At 47.5% G+C, this 21,682-nt stretch overlaps 1 protein-coding gene across 2 annotated transcripts in view; it reads right to left on the bottom strand.

The window, feature by feature from the left end:
- Positions 1 to 21,682, bottom strand: part of SIDT1 (SID1 transmembrane family member 1) — a 54,578-nt gene that overhangs the window by 5,459 nt on the left and 27,437 nt on the right. Inside the window, exons 5-22 of one of the 2 annotated variants that reach the window (XM_026849327.1) lie at positions 20,962 to 21,063; positions 19,705 to 19,788; positions 19,004 to 19,097; positions 17,716 to 17,787; positions 17,228 to 17,321; positions 15,540 to 15,583; positions 11,600 to 11,671; positions 9,755 to 9,903; positions 9,031 to 9,104; positions 8,459 to 8,525; positions 7,727 to 7,800; positions 7,039 to 7,162; positions 5,855 to 5,972; positions 4,317 to 4,453; positions 2,500 to 2,608; positions 2,124 to 2,138; positions 1,266 to 1,342; positions 103 to 149 (exon numbers count right to left, since the gene is read on the bottom strand). In XM_026849327.1, coding sequence (XP_026705128.1) covers positions 103 to 149; positions 1,266 to 1,342; positions 2,124 to 2,138; positions 2,500 to 2,608; positions 4,317 to 4,453; positions 5,855 to 5,972; positions 7,039 to 7,162; positions 7,727 to 7,800; positions 8,459 to 8,525; positions 9,031 to 9,104; positions 9,755 to 9,903; positions 11,600 to 11,671; positions 15,540 to 15,583; positions 17,228 to 17,321; positions 17,716 to 17,787; positions 19,004 to 19,097; positions 19,705 to 19,788; positions 20,962 to 21,063 — 1,553 coding nt within the window. The remainder of the gene's footprint in view (positions 1 to 102; positions 150 to 1,265; positions 1,343 to 2,123; positions 2,139 to 2,499; positions 2,609 to 4,316; positions 4,454 to 5,854; positions 5,973 to 7,038; positions 7,163 to 7,726; positions 7,801 to 8,458; positions 8,526 to 9,030; positions 9,105 to 9,754; positions 9,904 to 11,599; positions 11,672 to 15,539; positions 15,584 to 17,227; positions 17,322 to 17,715; positions 17,788 to 19,003; positions 19,098 to 19,704; positions 19,789 to 20,961; positions 21,064 to 21,682) is intronic. The other variant, XM_026849335.1, reaches the window with a different exon arrangement.

Here is a 21,682-nt window from a genome sequence, read left to right as displayed (position 1 = left end):
TGCAGAGGCTGCTGCATTTCCCCACCATTTCTGGCCACTTGTGTGTCAGTACTCACTGCCCACATGTGCAAGTACACAAGATGCCAACACCCCACTACTTACAAGGACCAGTTGACCAGGTTTCCAACAATGAGCAGCACCATCCTGTCCTGAGGAAGAGACACCAATGGTCATATGAAAGCAGAAGAAAATGCAAGAAGAGGCCTCTGCCTCAAATTCAGGATACCACTAGGTGAAGATTTGGAGTCTGGTTCCTGAAAACACACATGCTCTGAAGTTTGCTCTGGGGGGAGCTTCTGACAGATGGAAACTGCTCTGGCCCTCACAAACTGAGGAAAACATTGCAAGGAGGAGGCAAAACATCGAAAAAAGGATAAGCCCAACACTTAAGGATCAGCCTCAGAAGGTTCTGCAAATCCTTTGATGATTACCACTGCTTTTATAGTTAGATTCCTTCCCTCCCACCATTTTACAAAGAAATTATGGCACAGAGCAAGGATGTGCTTAAAAGAGCAGCAGGGGCAGCTTTGGATAGCATCCTGCACATACTCACACAGCCCTTTTCCACCTGTCTCACCATTAGCTGAGGAAGCACTGTAACTACAGCAGGCAGAAGGGGCATGTCCATTTATGCTTACAGATGTAGCTGTTTCAGGCTGGCCAGGCTTATTTTATGCCTGAGTGCACCGAGTTTGCTTGCAAAACTCAGCCTGACATTTATTCAGAGATGGGAGAGGAAAAAAAAAAGTAAAAAATATAAAGGATGCTCATGGATAAAAACATCATTTGGCTTCAAGCTCTAATTAGCACTCTGTGCCAAGAAGAAAGTAATCAGTGGGACACAAGGTAAGAGCTACTTTTTCATATTTCTTTGCTGTCTGCCCTGAGGTGCTGTAGAAATAGCAATAGCTGTTGCTTAAGCCACAGAGCCAAAACAGTTGCTGCCTTCCCCAGAGAGGTTACGCTGCACAAAGCCTCATACCCATTCCTTTGAATGAACGGATGCCCCCAGAGAGCAAGAGAAAAGGCAAATCCTATCGTGCTTGTATCACCTTTGCTCTGATGTTTTATTCATCAAGCCTGAGATCAGGGGAGGTCTAAAGGCAGAGAGTAAATCACTCCAGTGGAAGTCTACACTTACCCCAAACATTTTGGAGGAGGGCAAAGAAGGGAAGCAGGGGGCATCACTTTTTCAAATAGTCACACTGCACATTGCCTAGAAAGTGAGCAATTACTGAGAGGTGCTGAGATGAGAAATGACCTACCATGTACATCGGTCGACTGCACTGCTGGATACAGTCTGTATACAGCACCATCGCTGCCCGTCGAAATATCCCCAAGTCTGTCAAAGAAGAGGATAAAAAGCCAGAACAGCCAGCAGAGTGAGCTCCAAAAAGCCTACAGGGGAAAGATGTGGACACACACCAGCTGACAACAGAGGACCCAGCCTGCAGGTGGGTGAAGGTGTCACTCGTTTTTTGCCCCTTGGGAACTGTACTGAGAAGGGCAACCACCACAGTGTGTGAATGGCACTTGGTTGGAACAACAGGTTCAAACAGAAATACTTAAAATTTTTAAAAAATCCGCTCAACACCAGCACTGCCCAGAAGTCAAACAGGCCCTCTTTGTACATGTAAACAGGCTGGCTTGGCAACTGCATCTCTGGAAGAGAGATGTGTGTGCACGAAGCGGGGAAAGCACCTTCCATGGAACAAGCTGCCAGAGTGGGGAAACAGCAGAAACAAATCCCACAGCCCATAGAGGTTCACAGAAGGGGAAGAGTACACTCAAGACGCTCCTGCCAAAATCATAGCAGAAGCTTCACTGGAGAGCCATCGGTAGCAGTGGGGATGGACCGACACGCATGCACACACAAGATTCAGCCACAAATGGAGAGCTTGAAAAGGCTCCTGCCCCAAGATCTGAGCTCTCCTGGGCTATATCCTGCCAAGGAATAGGACTGGCAGTGCTGCTGGCAAAATGACTTTACCTCAAGAGCCAAGCCCAGGTGGCCCGTGAGCCTGCCTCCCCACACACATCCATGCATCCTCGGTGGCTACACCGCTGCTCAATCAGTTCAACAAAGGAAAAAAAAAAAAAAAAAGAGAGCTGCTGACAGTTACCTGAGTCAGGGCCATCTGAGGCAGACAGGAGCAGAAGAGGAAGGAGAAATATGTTTGTAAGCAGTGCACAAGAGCCGGGTTCCCCACAGACCCTCTCCCCCTTCACCCCATGTCAGGGTTTTACATTGCTCACTGCTCTGAGCACAGAGCTGCAGCTGCAGGGTGGGGTCCCTCAGAGCCCAGCTCTTCAGCCACCACAGAGCAGACAGGTCCTGCTGCCTCCCGTGGGTCTGGGAAGCAGCAGCATGAGGACTTCAGAGGCTAAGAAGAGTGTCAGATGGGTGAGAGGAGAGGATAACCCAGACCACAAGCACAGGCCACAGGACAGGAGGGACCTGCACACCCAGGAGCAAGGTGGTTCAGTAACAGCACTCACCGATCTTGAAGCGGCCCATGTAGTAGATCTGGGTGCTGAGAGCCAGTGAGGCCAGAACATGGATCATTGAGAAAATGACCCAAAACCACATGTCGTTTTTCCCAAACACCTGGAAAAAAAAATAAAAATATCAGAAGACTGAGCTCTTACCAGCATGTCAATCCATTTCTCCCCTATGTCACCATGGGGCATTAGACAACCTCAATGACCATGGGAGGGAACCCCACAAATCTTCCAACCCCAAAATCAGATCTAGAAATCCAAACAAAGTCCAGAGAAGCAAGAGGAACTCAGCACCTCTGGAGAGGAGACCATTTTTTCTAAATGCACCTTCAAAGACGACAGCTTGGAAGGACTGCAGCTGGCCCAGGCAGCAGAAATGCAAGGACTCCCAGGCCAGGCAAGCTCTCCCCGATGAGGTGGGCAGTAGCTCTCCAGCCAGGAGCTGGATTTTTACAAAGGCCGTCAGGAAACCAACTGTTAATTTAAGTACATCATAGTACACCAAAAAGGACAAAGCTGCTCTGCAGGCAATTGCACCTGTTTTACACTTTCACTTTATTTAAGTGAGCTACAAAGGCAGGATAATGCTGTATTAAAACTTCATTTTTTCAGTTATTAATTAAGGAGTCCAGACACTCTGGTCTGCCATCAGGCTGTGACCATACACTCCCCTCCCCTGGGGCACAACACATGCCTGAACATTTCTGGTTTGGGGGGGGAGGAACGAACAAAAGCAAGCAGAAAAGGCATCTTTGCATGAATAGAGTTTCAAATCATCCCCCAAGAAAAAAAAATACAGCAACCCATAATAAAACCCCAGTGTTTTGAACCTGGGTGTGTAGATCTACCACAGCTATCAGGAGATCCTTGGGAAGTCCCAAGTTCACCATCTGTTCCTGCATGCCTTATCCCAGTCTCCTACCTAGAGACCATCGCAGAATCGATTTTTGTTCTGCATTATGTCAGGTAGCAAAGGGCTGACAGCCTGCTGGGACCCAGCTCCTAGTGCAGAGCAAGAATTTACAGAATCACAGAATCATCTCGGTTGGAAAAGACCTTGAAGACCATCTAGTCCAACCATTAACCTCACACTGACCATTCCCAACTCCACCAGATCCCTCAGTGCTGGGTCAACCTGACTCTTCAACCCCTCCAGGGATGGGGACTCCCCCCCTGCCCTGGGCAGCCATTCCAACGCCCAACAACCCCTTCTGCAAAGAAATACTTCCTAAGAGCCAGTCTGACCCTGCCCTGGGCAGCTTGAGGCCATTCCCTCTTGGTCTGGCGCTGGTTCCTTGGCTCAAGAGACTCATCCCTCCTCTCTGCACCCTCCTTTCAGGCAGTTGTAGAGGGCCATGAGGTCTCCCCTCAGCCTCCTCTTCTCCAGACTAAACCCCCCCAGTTCCCTCAGTTGCTCCTCACAGACCTGTGCTCCAGACCCTGCACCAGCTCCGTTGCCCTTCTCTGGACACACTCGGGTCATTCAATGGCCTTGTTGGGGTGAGGGGCCATCCCACAGGACAGCAGCTGCATGCTTGGTCATGGACACCTGGATGCATGAATTTCTCCTAAGTGTGTGTGGGAAAAGGCCAAAAAGGAGCCCACCTAGCAAAAACTGCTCTGCTCTTCCCCTCCCTGCAAGTTTAGGGGAAGGGAGGAGGAAAACCCAAGAGTACTGGCAATTCAAATACTTGCAGCTGCTTAACCCACTCTTATCCTACCCCGCTGCTCTCCCATCATTTGCCCACTTCAGCTATGCTCCCAGCCACACCACCTCCTTCCCAGAGGAGCAGGTAGGTAAGAGGGAGCCATACCACTCCAAGGACGGCCAGACAGATCACCACAGCAAACGAGGCATAGGCAGAGTAGGCACTGGCATTGATGTCCGGGTGGCGGGTCTGGTAGAGCTTGAGCATGCACAGCCCTGCGATCATGTACATGAAGGAGGTGTCTGTGGAGGCAGCACAACGGAACCAGTGACAACAGGTACTGCCAGCAGGCGGAGAAAGATGCTCTGAGTACATGTAAAGAAGCGCAGCAGCAGGGCCAAACCCAACGCTGGCAGGCACAGATCCCTGACGCTGTGCTTACACTTTGTGCTTTGCCATCTTGCAGCACATCTACCATACTCTGGGGCAACAAAAATCAAAGGGGCTCAGAAAATAAGTGCAGCAGATCAAAAGGCAGGGAATCAGAATGGTTGAGGTTAGAAAGGACCTCTGGAGATTGCCTGGTTGTCCTGGTTCAGCCAGGATAGAGTCAAGTTTTCCCCAGCAAAGAGAGAGGGGGAAGGGATCTCCAGCCGGGTTATTCATACCATGCTGACATCAGGTCCAGGGGCGGAGCCTCTTTACTTTCGCTTCTGGTTTTGGTTTTTGCCATACACGCGGCGGGTTTGCTCCTTGACCATTTAGCAGTATTTCTCTGTATATTGTTTGTCTCGTTCACTGTTATTGCTGTTTATTGTTGTGACCATTGATACTGTTGCTGTTCAGATTGTTCTATCACTCTGTTGTATTAAATTTCTTGTTATTTTAGCCGGGGTCTGTGTTTAACTTCCAACCCGACCGGCGCGGGTGGGGGAGAGGCAACGGCAACGTGCTCTCTCATCCCGGCAAGGATTAAACCTTGCACACTGGTCCAACACCCCTGCTCAAGCAGCATCAGCTATGAGAGAGTTTCCCAGGACCATGCCCAGTCAGGCTTTGAATATCTCCATAGAAGGAGACTCCGGAACCTTCCTGGGTAACCTGTTCAGCCTTTGACCACCCTCAAAGTAAAAATAAAAAACAACAAAAACCACCAACCCAAACATCAAAAAAATCACCCAAAATGTTTTCCTGTGTTCAGATGATTTTCCCTCCATTTCCTGTGTTTTAATTTGTGGCCATTGCCTCTTGTTCTGTCACTGGGCACCACACCAAGAGCAACCTGGCTCCCTCATCTTCATTCCTTCATGCACACAGAGAAGATCCTGCCTGAGTCTTCTCTTCCCCAGGAAGGTGAAGGAGCCCACAGAGGAAAGTTTCCACTGCGATGGCAGACAGAGGCTTCCTAGGCTTGAGTATTCTGCCACTCAGGTTGTATACTTACTATCTTCAAATACTGAGCTACAAAAGCAAAGGGAGATCTTGCCAGCAGTGCACTACTATAGTCCCAAGGTCTGGAGGGGAGGATGAAATGCATTAGAGTCCCCAGCATCCAAAGCCTCACTGCTTCCTAAGTCCTGGAACAGGCAGACTCTAGAGAGGTTTGCAAAGGTAGAGGGATGGGAAATGCCAGCAACTGAGCAGGAGTCAGAGCGTTGCAAACCCTACCCCCAGCTCAAAAGGAGAAAGGAAACTCAGCTTACCAAACTGGAAATTGGAGTAATTAGGGCAGACATGATAACAGGCACTGAGCACCCCTTCCATCATCAGAGCGATGCCCATAGCATAAAAGAGACCAAAATGCTTTGGGATCCCATAGTCCTGGAAGAGAGCACAGCTGTAGAGTAAGTAACCTCATTGACAAGCAAGCTTCCATTCCTTACCATTTCATTCCTTCCAACCCCTACGCATGTTTTTCAGTCACCAGTGCAGCACAGTGCACTGTGTGCAACCACAGGCTCTGCATTTAGCCACACTGCATAACCAGGGGGTTCCACAGGCAGCAAACCCAGCTAATCACACAGAAAATTCTGGTCTGAAGACCTCAGTGTCTTAGTACTGACAACCTGAGATTAAATATCTCTGTCCCGTACCTCGTCCCATGCTACATCCTGCCCCAAATTGAAAGAACATTGGGGACCCAGAATAGCAGCCTTGTTCTTGTGGTCAGCAGGGGGTTAAAAGCACCTGAGGAGCAGAGCCCATAAGCCCAGGTGAGAAAGCATCTCCATCATGGTCTGGCTGAGATCTCATCTGAAACCCATAAGCAGCAGACCCTTAAAACCCTTAAGGCCTTTCCTTGCTACCGAGCCAGTGAAAACAGAGCTGTTTGTCTCCAGAAACCACCAGCACCACTGCCCACAGGGCTGCAGATTCCTCCATCCTCTCCCAGAAGATACTGAAGAGAGTGCAAAAGCTCTGGCTACAAGCAGCTCTGCTTCAGAGCTAGAGGCAATCAAATTCCTCTGGGTTATCATAGGCAGCTCTGTTCCCTCCTGCTAACAAGAGTGCCAAGAGAGAATTCTTGATTGTATAAGACAAATCAAAACTCACTATAAACAAAAGCATCTTGGGACACTCCTACTGTCCAAGTTCCTCCACAGTGAGTGCTGGAGGAAAAGCCACAGCCATGGGAGTCTTTCTCTCTACTCGTCTCCTTGTCTTTGCAAGCCTGACTTGGATCACCATAGCAGTATGGACATACTGTAAGCAGCAAAGTACTGGGGTGTGCAAGAACTTGAGTGTCTCACCTAGACCCTTTTTCAGGGGAGGAAAACCAAGGAGGATTCAATCCTCTAGCAGTGAAGGCAAATAGAAACCCACTGTGTTTTCAAGTTCTCCCCACCTCTCCTCCCTCCACTCTGCCCCATGCAACCATGCTTCCTACCAGGGTATAGATATCTTTCATCTCCATGGCCCGACGGTGGAGAATGTCCCTGCGCAACACAATGAGGAGGAAGAGAAAGCCCAGCAGCATGTGGCCCATGTTGCTGAGGATGTTGTTGAAGGCACTGCAGGGAAAACAGGAGGTTTAAGACAAAGACAGCACAGCAGCAGGAAGCTAACCTCTGGGCCACGACTAGCTGAATTTATTTCACTCCCTGCCCCTTCTTCATCCTCCACCTCAGTAGGTGCCTAAACACCTGCCAGTTTGTACCCTCGATGACAATTTTAGGTGGAGTAGTTCCCCTGCCCCAGTGGATTTAACATGTCCTTTGTGAGATGCCCAACTCTGGGCTTTCTTTGCCCAATAGTTCAGAGAAATGCTGTACTGAAAGGACTGCTCTGAACTTCTCTGCATAGCTGTTGCTCCTTGGATACAAGTGAAAATGTCCAAAAGAGGAGGGGAGCACCTCATTGCTGTGTTGTAGGTTTGCTAGGGGAACCCAGGTGCCATTTCCTGAGTGCACGTGTCTCACTGCAACAGAAGGCCACTGCTGAGCAAAACAGCTGAGCAAAAAGCTCAGAGTCCTACCCTCTCAGTGGTCTTAGAGTTACTGTGAGCCTAGCAAGGATAAAATCCTGACACTCAGGAAGCACGAGATAATAATGCAGTGATCATGGGCCTCACTCACCTCAGCACCCCAAGGGGATGAGCACACAGAAAGTTGTAGTAGCAGATGTCCTGATTGCCCGTCACATTCACTACCTGCACAGAGAGGAGGTGGGAGACCTGGTATTAGCAAACACTCTGTGTTCTGAAGGGTTTGCTTCCTGCAAACACTGCATGTACACAAGGTGTACCAGGACACAGCCTAGCTCTCACACCAGCACAGGGGAGTACTGACATCTGCAAGGGAAGCTTTTAGTGGGGGACAAGATGTTGCCACAGGCCACAAACCTGACAACAGTCTTCAGAGGAAACATATTGTGCTCTCAACCCTACCACTAATAGATCTGCTTGCAGATGTCTGAATAACAGCATGATAGCAAGGGTGGGGAGGAGGGAAGAGAAATCACTCATATCACAGCAAACCCTACTTGCTTTCAGTTGCCTTTTAGAGAAAACAGCAGATTCTTCCTGCCTCTAAAATGAAACAGGCCCCAGATGAGACATCAGATGAGCAGGAAAACAGCTGCACTCCCATTTTTCTAGCAAAAATATCAGAACTGCAAGCTTGGCAAGCCAAGCCAGCAGCAACACTCAACACACAGTGCAGGGAAAGCAGCTAAGGTAAACTGCTCCTCAGACAGAGCAGGATTCCTGGGTGATCACTACAACCATCATCCTTACACCATGTCACCAGAGAGCAAGTTTAAAGACAAGGGGACCCAAGCGTGGGGGACAGCCACAGAGGCGAACGCACCGTCTGGTAAGTGATGACGAGCTGGATGACTGGCAGGGCATAAAACACTGCAATGGTGATGATGTTCCTGCAGAGAGGAGACAGTAGGAATAGTTACACACACCAAAACAATTGGTGCACGCCCAGGACAGAGCTCCAGAGTTCTTGTGGAGCATACACCTCAGTGCCAAGGGGCACAGAGCCTGCTCTCCCAGCCAGAGCTTTATACCTCTGGTTATGATCTCCTGAAGCAGAAGAGCAAACGTGCTAATGCAAACAGGAAGCAAATGTCAAGGGCACAAGAAAATCCAGGATGTGAACCACAAGCTCATGTATTTGAGTGCCAGTTTCTCCCTTTCCCCAGTATGTTCCAGCATACCAGTTGTTACCACACCTTAAAGCAATTATGCAAACCAGAATCCCTTGCAAAAATCACGTACTGGTCCACAAATATCCTTATTTGAGGTATGTGGGATCTGCAGTTACTGGCTATCCTCAGGTCTAAAGTACAGTTCAGAAGAAGGGCATGTGGACAGACTCCACAGCCAGATAATAGGTCCAGAGCTCAGGCCTTACCAGTGTTGTCTTCTTACCAGAAATAAATTTTGTATTTTTTGCTGACAATCCTTCGGTCCTTCCTGGACAAGTCTGATAGATAGAGAAATACCTGAAACATTAATGGGTGGGGAAAGAGGGAAGAAAACAGAAAAGAACTAATGAAGACTACAGAAGCCAGATGACATATTTGGACAATATGCAGCTTGGTGTTACTTGGATATTAAAAAAAAAAAACAAAAAACACAACAAACCAAAAACACAGACACAGCAAGCTCACTGTGTCCCTTGATTCTACAGGGAATGAGCTCTGTAAAACCTTCTAACCTCCAGGAATGACTCTGACCACACAGAGTAGCACGGAGTGACAGAAGGAGGCAGTCTGAAAGTTGTAGCTTAAAACCTCTCTGTACATCCACTGTGGTCACACTACTCATACCAGATAACTACCTACTATTGTACACTATTTTCTTCCTATGCTGTCACACCTCCTTGGACTGTCTGAGACACTCTGGGCTTCCTCCTTTTTTATCAATAGTCCCCAATACGTTCTGCCTTTCCATATTAAATCACTCATTTCAGCAGCACAGTTAGTGCAGCAGGAAAGCTACCTAGACTCTGAAAAAACACTAACAGGCACATTCGGATTTATTAGATTAAATCCACCTAAAAGGGAAATGGAAACTAAAAAATCCTGGTGTGTGACTAGCGCTGGTCCTGGCCCAGATGTATCCATGGCCCAAGCTGCCACATCAGCCATACCTTAGTGCGGATGACATTCTTATCACTTTCAATTTCTGGCATGGTGTCAAAGTCACTCTCCTCCTCCACAGAGCTGTCTGTGTCAGAACCAGCTGGCAGCCCACACCCCGGGGAGGACAACTGCCGTCCACCGCTGGAGCTTGACTCGTCTGGAGCAGAGCAGGGAGAAGGAAACATGCAGAGTAAAGGCTAAATCCATCTATGCACAGCAAGAAGAAAGCTGCCCCAGATACCAGCCACAATCTGCTAAGACAGTTGATATGGCCATTTCAGGGAAGAAGTTTTTCCATGACCACAAACTTTCCTAAAAGTCTCAGATTATCAGTTGAGCACTTTCAAGGATCGTCTTCCCCCCTCTGCAGCATTTCATTTTTTTCTCTGCTTTTATTCTGTTACTTCTCATCTTTAACATTTTCTACTCTTTACTAGCCTTGGCTCTGAAATCTGGAAGTCTGAGACAAACCAGAAAGTTATAGTAAAAGCAGCAGACTGTTCAGGGGTCAGAAACAGGCTGACCTAGTTTATCTCCAGATTTTATATAAGCTTTATATATAAGCTTTTCTAAAAATATTGTAGAACAAAAGACAAAGAGGAAGGAAAGTCAATTTTTCAAAGCAGTCAGAACATCAGCTTTGCTCCCATTGCATCCAGAACATTAGTCACCTGCAGGTCAGCAGCAGGACCTGCCTGCACTTCCCACAGGCTGGCCAAGCTCCCAGTCAGCCCACTGTCCATACTGGCATGAGCAGAACACAAGTTTCTTCCTCATTTCCCAAATGCTTTTAAAGCATTTCCTTGGGAATTGGGGAAGGGGGGTAGGGTGATGCTGAAACACTCAACTCTATTCCAGGATTTAAATCCTCCTGAATTTTTCCCAGATCTCATGAAATACGAGTTCTGTGCTTCTTTGTCAAGTGTTCAGAGATATCACACCTTCAGTGTCCAACAACTGGGTGACATCTGTGACATCTGGAGTGTCAGGGCTGTCTTTACACCACAGTGACCAAATGCATCCTGATCAGGGACCAAAAATTACACAAAGTTGCTCTCCTTTCTCATTGGAGCAGCTGCCTCACACTACCCTGGACCTGCACCACCTCACCATGCAACCTGGGTCCCCAAGCTGTCAAGTTCAAGGATTATGTCCAAAAGTCCCCAACACTGAGCTATTCAATGACCATTCCTCCACAGGAAGGAAAAACTACTGTAAGGAGACTAAGAAATACTCTGGCAAAGGAAGGCATTTCCCATCATCTCAGATTAACAGGACCCTTAGGAGGGTTCTTTCCTCCTCTGCTGCCAGGGCATGGTTCACTTGTTGACAGCATGACATTATTTCTCCCTGGTGAGACCTCTGGACTGCAAGAAGTTCTGATCCTGTCTTGCTTTGCAGCATACAACCTTTCAACCTTCCAGTGAACAGCATGCTTCGGCCTAAAGGCAGGCTTGATGAGCTAATAACAACACCTAGAAGCTTGGTTGGAAGGCACCTTTGTCAGTCTCTAGTCAGCCTTCTCACCAACACTTTGCAGGATTGTCACCAACACTTATCAGGTGACTGTGGCTTTGTCTAGGAGAGACAAACATTTCCAATGTCAGTCTCTCTAGGTGCCTTTTCCAGAGATTTGCCACCTTTTTGATGTTGATGTTTTGCCCTAAAGCGCAACCTGAACCTCCTAAGGTCCAATTTTTTTTTTAAATTTTTTTTTTTTTTTTAAGTAGTTGCAAGCTGCTCCTAAAGCAGCTTGGGGCTTTATTCCCTTCTGGCTTTAAAACACCTTAAAGTGCCTTCCCCTGCCCCAGACAGAACCCTCTCTGTACTCTCAGTTCTGGAAGATACCATACCAATAGCACCATAGCTGCTTCCCTCAGGAGTGCTGGCTGTGATTGGATGCGAAGATGTCATTATCCCAGATCCTGCAAAGGAAACAGACCCAAAAGGGACAGTTAGTTTCATGTCAGTGCTTCAAAACACATCTCTGAGGTGAATACAAACAGACTGAAAAACTGAAGGGGCTTGGGAAAAGCAGCATTTCTCAAAAAAGATGGCAGCCTCCCTCCAGAGCATATATGCAGAAGGGAAACTTACTTTGCAACATGAAGCAAACCCATTTCCTTCAGCATCCCCTCATAGGCTGCCAGTTTGACTCACAACAGCATGAGCCTCCCTTCAACACCCTGTAGGCACCAGGTCATCGGGCTGCAAGACCTGGCAAATTCTAGAGCAAGTCTCACAATATTCAAGTGAGGGTAACTCTCACAATAATTCTACTCCTTCCCTTCCTCACGCATTGATCTATTCAAATATCGCTACCTCCAGTTATCCCTGGAATAGTCACAGTCTTTGGCAAGACAGTTGCTACACAGTTTTAACCAAACAAGGAGAAAACAAAAAATGCTCCATGCAAAAAGCAGTCACAAGATGACAAGAAGGACAAGTCTTTGAGGGCTGGGAAGTCCCTGCCTCCCACCTGCACACCTGAAGCAAGGAGGGTTGCACTGAGACTTTCCCTTCCCACCTCCACATTCCCTTTTTTTTCCCTCTGTGGCAGGGCTCAGCTGCTGAACTGGCAACAGACAAACACAGAAGGAAACAGCCAGTTGAATCACCACACTGAGGAGTCAAACACCCATCTCCCCAAAAGAGAAGGAAGCAAGAGCAGCAGGAGCAGGACCCATGTCTTCCAGTGGTGGCAAACAGCGAGACAGGTCCAGTTGCTTAAAAAGCTTCACCTTTGCAACATCGTACAGCCAATCAGCAGCACAGGGATGCAGGACATGGGATAGTATTTAAAGCCAAGCAACTTTACTGCAGCCTGGCAATGTCCTGGCTTCCCAAGCTGCACGTCTGGCTTCCCAGCACCCAATCTGTCCCACACTGACAGGCACAGGCAGACTCCTCTTCCCAGCTGCTAATTCTGGGCACTTCTATAACACATTGTGGAGGTTTTTATACCATTTCTATTAGCCACATATGTAAAGAGCCACAAAACTTTCCCTGGCCTGAGCCCAGTTCCTAGGCAGGGGAGCACCCATACAGCAATAACATTTGATGTTTCAAGTCCAAATCACTACTTTCCTTCGACACGTTCACTGTGCTTAGACTTGGCCTCCATTTCAGCTTCTCTACCCTCCTGCCCCATCCCTCTAACAGTGCAACAAACAGCTCAGAGGAGCAGAAGTGGACATCATGGCATGGACTGAGCACTAGAGAGGAGGCTGTGACTCACCACAGCCCCCCAGATGACACCCCTTCATTCCTGAGCTGGGCTTAGGAGGTTGTAGGTTGCTGCAGGAGCAAGATCCACCTTCTAGTCATCACCATCTGTGCAAACCTCCCTCTTTCATGGTAGTTTTTCCCTTTGCTTTAATGTCATTTGGGCATCCAGATCACTGAGAAAAGGGTGAAGAAGTATTTCCCCATGTTCATGGCACCAAGGCACATGCACAATTCCTACTCCTGTCGGTCCTGTCCCACAGGGTTGTTCCCTCCTTATTTCAGACCAGACTTTATGCTCTCAAATGACCTGTCAACCTTCTCTTCCAAGTAACCAAGGGAAGATTTAAATCTGGACAACCCAGAGATTTGAGGGAGAAGTGCTCTACCCTCTTCGGACCCAGCTCACCCACTAATTTCAGTCCCACTTCCCAGTGTGTGAGTCAGCAAAGTAAATATACCACACTAGGTGTGGTTCTTCCAGCTATTGGCTCCACCAGACAGTGATGATGTGGAATAGGAGGTGTGTCACAGGATTAAAAAAAAACAAAACAAAACGTTAACCACAGAAGCCAGGCACAAGGTAAGTGACAGGAACAAAAAGGCACATGGAGTTGGAGGATATTAAAAAACAAAGGGCAGCAACAGAATGCTCAGCACCTCCAACCACGTTTTCTTGGTGGGGAAGGGGAAAGGGGAGTGATGGAGAAGGCAAGACCCAGGGGTACTTTGGAGAAAGAGAAATTCCAGTAGGTGGGAAGAGGAGAAAAATAATATTGAGAGAAAGGCAGCATGCCCTGGTTGATCTGGAGGACGGGGAAGATGCTAGTTACCATTTTCTAGGCATCAGTCAAACACACACCCTGAAGAGACACAATAGAGAAAGAAACAGCATGTGGGTAGGACATGGTTCCTCCCCAGAGGAAGGGACATGGCTGTGGCATGCAGTGCCAGGCACGTGAAGGTGACAGAGGACAAGGGAGAGGACAGGCCAGGTTACAGAAGAAGCAGGTGCCTCTGGGAAGAAGCCTGTAAACCAAGAAGAAACTGTGCTCCCCTGTTCTTTCTTCAGGAATCCTCCCGGCCCAGGAACTCCGTTCTCTGCCCTTTTGGTCTGTGTTAAGCACAGCATCTGTTCTGCAGCTTCTTTGTGAACTCTCCAAGCACTGAAATTTAACTTCCACCTCTTGACAGGGCAGCTTAGAAAGCAGCTTCTTAACTGCCTTCAGCACACAAGCCCTCAGCTGCAGCACCAGCAGCACTCCCTGGGGCTTCTGGTCTCTCCTGGCTGAGACTGTGCCTCTTTGCCTTAGACAGCACTCCCTTGTCACCATCCTGGAGTTCTTCTAGAGCCTTGGCCAGGTCCCTTCAGCTTCCCCAAACAACCTGATATACAGGCCCTTTCCCATTTCTCCAGGGCCCTAAGACCTGCTGTTGTCTCACATCAGGATCCATCCCAAGCAACTTAAAATTAGAATATTTTAACACGTTTTTACAGTCCACTGCTCAGTCAACCATGAAGAAAACCTTTCATACACATTCCACATACAGGGATGCATATGTGGATCTCAGTTGCTGAAGAAGCCACCCCTAAGAATCCAAATGTCCCCAGATCCTCAGCAGAAACATTAACCAAAGTAATGTTAGGTCTGATTGAAGTTCCCCTGCTGATCTTTTAAACACAGCTCAGTTATACTAGTATGCTCTGGCGGTATGTAGCAGACCAGAGAGACTGAAGCAGCTGGAGATTTAAGAAGGGAACACACCAAGGATCTTTCAATGCTGCCAAAACATAACATACTCCCTTTCCCCAGGAGGGAGCTACAAATGACAACGCCTTTATCCTCAGACCAGTGTTTTGAACTACTTTGCAGACACTAAATATTTAAACAAAATGAAACTGTCAGCCTCCCAGACTTTTCCAGAAAACAAGAACTCCCAGTTGCCCCCTCCATCCACATGACAAAAATATCCATCTTTCACTGGCAGCCTCTTAGATGCAGCTATGCTTTTATAACGCATAAATCTGCAGTAAGTTGAAATGTGGGTGCAGCATAAAATAAACTGAACCCAATACCAAACTAAATAAAACAAACACCACTACCTATTAGTCATTAATTTACTTGGTTACCTGAAACTCCCAGTGAAAAATAAATTACAATTTAAATTAAAATTTGGAGATCCCATGTTTAAACCAGGCAGAGGAAATCCTAAAAGCATAAAAGCTGACAAACTCAAAATACTTTGCTTAGAAATGAACAGACGTGGCATCAGGAACATTAGCCTGTAGCCAGGCTTAGCCAAGGCTTGCCCTTCCTCCACCCCTCTAAACGCCAGCTCCTCAGGGTAGGGGTCAGGACCAGGTTCAGGGAGCCTGCTTCAAACATCCTCTCTTGTGAGAGTAGTGAAGAAGTTCTAATGTCTTTCATCAGCACCAGAGACCATGTGGCACATGTACAGGGAAGAAGGCTTGAAGGGACAGAAGATACTGGACTGACAGTCTGTCCTTTGCCTGGCCTGGGAACTGTGCTGTTCTTTTAGAGGTGTCAAACAGAAGAGAGACCTTACCATCCTCAGGACTCAGTCTCCCAGCCGAAGCCTTCCTCCGAACCCTGAAAAACAACAGGCAGCACTCATGAGATAGCCAACAAACCCCATCAGCTGCCAGTCATAGGCAAATATAATGCAAGCTCTAATAAACAAATAATAAATAAAATAAACCACAAAAGAAACAAACAAAAACAACAAAAAAAAGAAAAATACTGTTTTGACTAGACATGGCTCATCCATGACTGCTTGTTGTCCACCTCTCCAATTTCCAAAGCAAGAGTGGTTGGTTTTTTTACCCCCTGAACTACCCACCAGAGGCAGGATAACCAGTTATATGACCGTCCCATTCTACACTGCTCAGTATGTTGGGAGAAACTCTCAGACCACCTTCCCAAACCCAACTCCCCCACTCAGAGGACCAAGCACATAAAAATCTACTGAAACAGAAACAGGAGCTAGAGGCACACATAAGTACGATGTTTAAGAAGCCAATACCACCTCCTGCAATGCAGGTGCTGAACAAGAGAGGGTAAGAAAAAGAAAAAAACCAAAACATATGCCTAAAACAAAGAAAAAAATAACAGCAAAAAGAGCACACACATGCACACACTTAAGTAATTTCATTTAATTGTTCCAATGAAATGTTGTTTCATTGATACGCCTTGAAGTTAAGCCATCTCCCCATCTTGAAACTCTTGTTTCAGAGCACTAAACTTTTGAAGCAGCTGAAAACTCTTTGCCATGTTTGGTCTGAGGAGCTGGCTGACAAGTGTTGCTCCCACAACACTAACCTGATGAAAATTTTAGATGGCTTTTCTCACACCATTTGCCCAGTGGGACAGGAAAGCGTTGAAGGCGCCTCCCTCCTCTCCAGCCTCCATGCTTTGGACAAAGGTTCTACTTAACTGTTGTCACTGCCTACACAGGCAGCAGTGACTGATCCCAGCAAACTCCACCATCCCCACCTTAAGAGCACCTGGCCACTGCCCCATCGAGGCTCTCATCCTGTGCTAGTTCCCACCCACCCTACAGGAGCAAATCTTACCTCCTTTTTATGCTACTGTCCCCTTCCTGCCCCTCCAGTCCTTTCTCTCACTCAAGAGGACTTCAAGATCACCTCCAGTGAGCAACAGGCAACCCTGGGGCAGCTGGGAAGAGTTTTGCCCTTTTTTTTTTTTGCATCCTAGAATAACCTGTTATGGTAGCTGTGCCCAAGTTCACCTCTGATGCAGATCTCCTCAACACAAGCCCAGGCACCAAGGTCTGGGGCAGCAGAGGCAGGTCAGGAAGGAAACCAGCACTCTCCAAGGCCCTGTCTGGGTCACGGCCACTTATTGCAGTACTCAGTCCAGCACTCTGGGAAGCACCCTGGTTCCCCAGTGCTCTAGCACCCCATATCCCAGACTGGCCCCATCACAATTCTCACCTGACAACCAGTATCCTCATACATAAGGAAACCCAGGGGTGGGACATTACAAAAGCTAGAGAGCAGAGCCTTAGGTTTTCATCACTGCCATGATCCCCACAGCAGAAGACAACAAATTTTCTGGCTGTTGGTCAGTAGGAGCCCAGTGAGCAGTCATGGACAATTTTGGCTGCTCTGTTCTGATGCGTGCTGCCCTACTTGCCCCAGACGTACTGCACGGTGAGGCATCTCTGAGGATGATGAGAAACAAAGGCTGTTCTTGTAAAACCCCTCAACGCACCTGATGTAGTGCACAAAAGCAACAACCACCGAGCCCAGGTAAAAGGAGAGGAAACTCAGGAAGCTGAAGAACATGGCCTGGACATAAATGGATTCTGAGGAAAGAAAAGGCATCAGTCAGCTCACAGAACAGGGAAAACCTCTCAGAGGCAGCATCCCTGTCCTCCTCTTCCCAGCAGCACCTGGTGACAATTCCCAACCCCAAATAAGCCCTTCAAAACCCATCTGCTTTCTTCAAGAGGAATTGCCAGAACTTGTTGCAAGATCTCCCCCTATTTCTTCACTCCTAGTGCTAGCTGGTGTGCCTGGGAAACCACCCCATGCCACACAGCACCTCCTGGAAGGGACCAGGGCTCCAATTGGTTTTGACACCTTTGCTGGTTCTTTCTACACCATCCCATCAGAGGGCTGCCAGCCCAGCCATACCCTTCTATGCAGAAGTGCCAAGTCCCCCTGTAAAGTTGCATTGCTCTGACCAAAGACACTGACTTTTAATAGAGGGCACAATTGTCACTTGAAGGTTCTTCGTCCGCTGAAGGTTCCAGGTACGGTTGACATTCCCTGTGAGATGCAAAGTGTACAGTAAACAAAAACAATCAAACATTATGATCTCTGGCCCTGATCTTAGTTCTCTGAAGTTGTAAAAATACCAGAGTCTGGCTTTTCACTATAATCTGTGTGTGGTTTTGCTCTAAGTCTTTCAGATGTGCCAATATAGAGCCTTTTCTGTATGTTTCCTCTCTCCTCCCTATCCACAACCTCCTTTTCAGACTAGAAGTCCCTGTTTGAGCCTCCCATACACTGCTCAAGTCTGGATGCCTGAATTCCGAGGGCATCTCATCTCCTATTCATCTACTCCCCAAAGGGCAGTTTCTCTCACTACAGCTACTGGGACACCATTTGTGCCTTTGGCCAAAGCTCTGTTGGCAAAACACTTGTGTACAGGGTGCCATGATAGCAACCTGCTGTGTTTCAGCAGGGCACAACCTGCCAGTAGAGCTCTGCTGAAAGCTTTAGGATAAAAGAAAGACACCCAGAAGGTGACAATTCTTTTTTTCAGGGGAAATTGGAGGGGTGGCAGGGTGTGGGGCTGTTGGGAGAGCTGAGTATATCTGTTGTTTGCAGTCTTGCTTCTCCTACAGGTAGGATGTCATCCACCTTTGAGGATAAGAATGTTCCCACTCCCATTACAACCACCACATGAGTGGTGGAGGCTTTGCTTTTACCACTGCCCAGGAAGTGGACATAGTGTTTTCTTGCTGGGAAAGGCTCTAGAACACGCCTCTTGTAAAATTATTCTCCCAAGATTACTAGTTTTTCCTGTTCCACCAAGTCCAGGTCTGTCACAGATCCCAAGATAGCAGTGGGACAAGATGCTCCCTGCAGGAACTGTCATCTGGGCCTCCATGCAGGCAGGAGGATAATACAGCAGTAGGGGGGGGGTAAAAAACAAAAAACAAAACAAAAACAAAGCCAACAGACACACACACCCTACCCCACCCCTCCAAACAAAAATCTGTAAGCAGCATTGCCTGGATGTTTCCAATGACTCCTTTGAAAAGCACATAACCCCAGCAAGTCAGGCATCTCCTGGATTGATCAAGACTTTTAACCTATCTGATAATATCAAATTTATACTTCATTCTTCCTCACAACTACCTGGATAAGACAGAGCTACACGGACCATCCCATCTCATCCCACAGGAAGGTTCCAAAGGGCTCCTGCTGCTCCATCAGCCGGATGCAGCAACCAAATCCACCTCCCAGCACAATTTACCATGAATGGAAGAAGGCACAGAACCCCCACAGGCATAATCCTCCGGCTTGATGACAAACACAACGAAGAACTGTTCACCTGGGAAGTCCTTTCTCTGCATAGAAGGATGGAAGAAGACAGAATCCATGAGACATAAAGGAGCCTCTCCCTCCAATGCAAAGCAGAGGTGGTGCTCCAGAAGGAGGTTTTAGTTGCTACACAGGCACCAGCCTTACAGAGACCCGCCTGCTCTTGACAGAGCTTGGCTTCTGGGGATGCTCCCCTCCTCCTTCCCGACAATAAGCTGACTGAGTTCACCAGTATGCAGCATGGCAGTGCCCCAATACAAGCAAACCAATACTAATGCATTTATTCATTTACTTTAATTAGTGCAAACCATCTACCTAAGCTTTGCTTATTTTAAAGGCCCTACTACCACTCTGTGGTAGAAGAGCCAAGGTTCAAAAAGACGACCCTTAGCTGCAGCCACTCTGATCTAAAGCCTCAGCCCCTAAGACATAACACACACACCTAAGCAAACATAAGCAAGGTTTTGTAATAAAAGGTAATGTCACTTCTTCCACTTATATCAGTTGATCCAATAAAAACAAAGGCTCACAGCCATACCAGAAACATCAAAAGAAAACTTGAAATACGTATGACAAGCTATGGGGAAAAAAAAAAAAAAACAAAACCAAACACCACAAAAATCAGCATCTCACCTGCACCGTTATGGCTGCCTGCTTAGTCATAGACTGGTAAACACCGTTGAACTCCACATTATGGTCCAGGTCATAGACTGGGCACTAAAACAGACACAACTAAGGGTTAAACCAGGGACAAAATCCAAACTAATTTTGCAGGGAGCCAGCAGGAAAACAGACAGTGCAAAACAGCAGAAAAAAAGCCCCACTCAGGGTAACAAAGGGAACAAAACAACCAGGATCCATTCAGAAGTTAGAAAAGTTGTTCTGAAGACACCAGCTGCGGCCTGCACTCACTGATCTCAGCACGCTCTCGAGAGGGCTGCAGTTTAATCCCAGAAGAGGATTCAGGCAGATTGATCACTCCACCATTCCCACAGGGCAGCACATAAACTCAGCTGTACACTGGTTGCGTCACACGCTTTACACTCTGTACTATATACCAAGTGCTTGCCCTCATTTTACTCTTTCCCACTACTCTCAATACCAGACAGGTTGAAAAATCACCTGTCAGAGTCTCCCCTTCTGCCCTTTGACCATTCAAACAGATGTGGGCAGGAGTTGATGTTACCCATTTCTCTCCTCACCCTGGGTATTAGCAGTGACTTCAGAGGCAGCAGCCAAGGCATCTTTCACCTCTGTCACCATCTTGCTGCTCCCACCCTGCAGATCACTGCATCATTCAGGGAGGTGGGAAAGGGGGATAAATATGGGGCTATTTTCTAGCTGCAAGCAACAGCCAGCCTCCATAGCAGGGAAGAGCTGTTCTTCCCTTTCTAGGAAAGGGGATGAATAATTGCATAGAGAGGAAATTAAATTGGAAAGGAGGAGAGAACTCATGTCTGGGAATCGGAAGCTCCCCATGCTGCCTTGAGCCAGGGGAGAGTCAAGGGAACAGCACTGTCCCCTTCCTCAGCCACCAGCATCCCATCCAACACCACTCTGTGGAGAGACAGACGCACGTCACAAGGCAGCAGGGTATTAAACGTCATGAGGGGAACATAACAAGGGTCCTACGGACAGATTTGGAGAGGAACAGCTTGTTCACTTATTTGCAACAAAAATCTCTGTACAAGCTGCTTGAACTCAGCATCTCTGTCTTCACCTCCTTCCCACAGAATTTTCATTCCTCTTTCAGGGGCTCCCACTACCACCACACTAGGGTGAAGCCCTTCCTAGGGTGGGTTTTTTTTTTTTTGTTGGGGCACAGATTCCCTCGTAGCAGGACACAGAACTCCAGCAGACAGCTTCTTACCCTTCTCTGCTCAGACTTACCACAATATCCTGGACGGAGACAACTGAGCATGGGTAGACTGCATCAGACACCACCTTAATAATGACTGAATCGACATCCTGAGGAAATTTGTACAGAAAATACTGAGGAGAAAGCAGAGGGCTGAGAGTTACGATTCAGAAATCACCCTTGCCAGTAGCTTCACAGGCCAAGCTGGGCTTTGGGGTTGGATGTGGAGGGCTTTCACAAAAATTAAAATTTCAAATATTAAGACCTTACACTACAGAAGACCAAACACATACAGACAACTCTCCCCCTTGCACACCACGCTGTTAGACACAGACACCTTCAACATGCAAGACGCAGCATAGCTTCTGCCCCGTCAAGTTTTTTTCCACCTGATCAAGCTAAGTGACTTCATTTTATACCCTACTCCATTTTCTGTAGCTATGAGCAATTTCTGGATGTTTCCATACTGCTGGCTGCACTTTATATACAGAACATATCATGGAGTTTCTCAGATGGGTTGCCTCAAAGACAGACTGCGAAAGGTATTAGGTCAAAAGGCTGAAACTGTCAAAAGCTTCACAAATGCATGCCTGATATTAGTTGTATGATTTAGGGGTTTTGGTTTTGCTTGGTTTTGAGGGCAAAGAGTACTAGGGGCTTCTCTTTTCACTTCAGCTTTGAAAATAATTCAGCTATAACTCATAATTTGGGAGGCACTAGCGTCTGCTTTTTGACTAACATTCCTACTTTTCC

The sequence above is a fragment of the Athene cunicularia genome (assembly GCF_003259725.1).
Source record: "Athene cunicularia isolate RWA chromosome 1 unlocalized genomic scaffold, athCun1 chr1_part1, whole genome shotgun sequence".
NCBI classification, from domain to species: Eukaryota; Metazoa; Chordata; class Aves; order Strigiformes; family Strigidae; genus Athene; species Athene cunicularia.
Note: the sequence above shows the minus strand (reverse complement) of the source record. Positions and strands in the feature narration are given on the sequence as shown.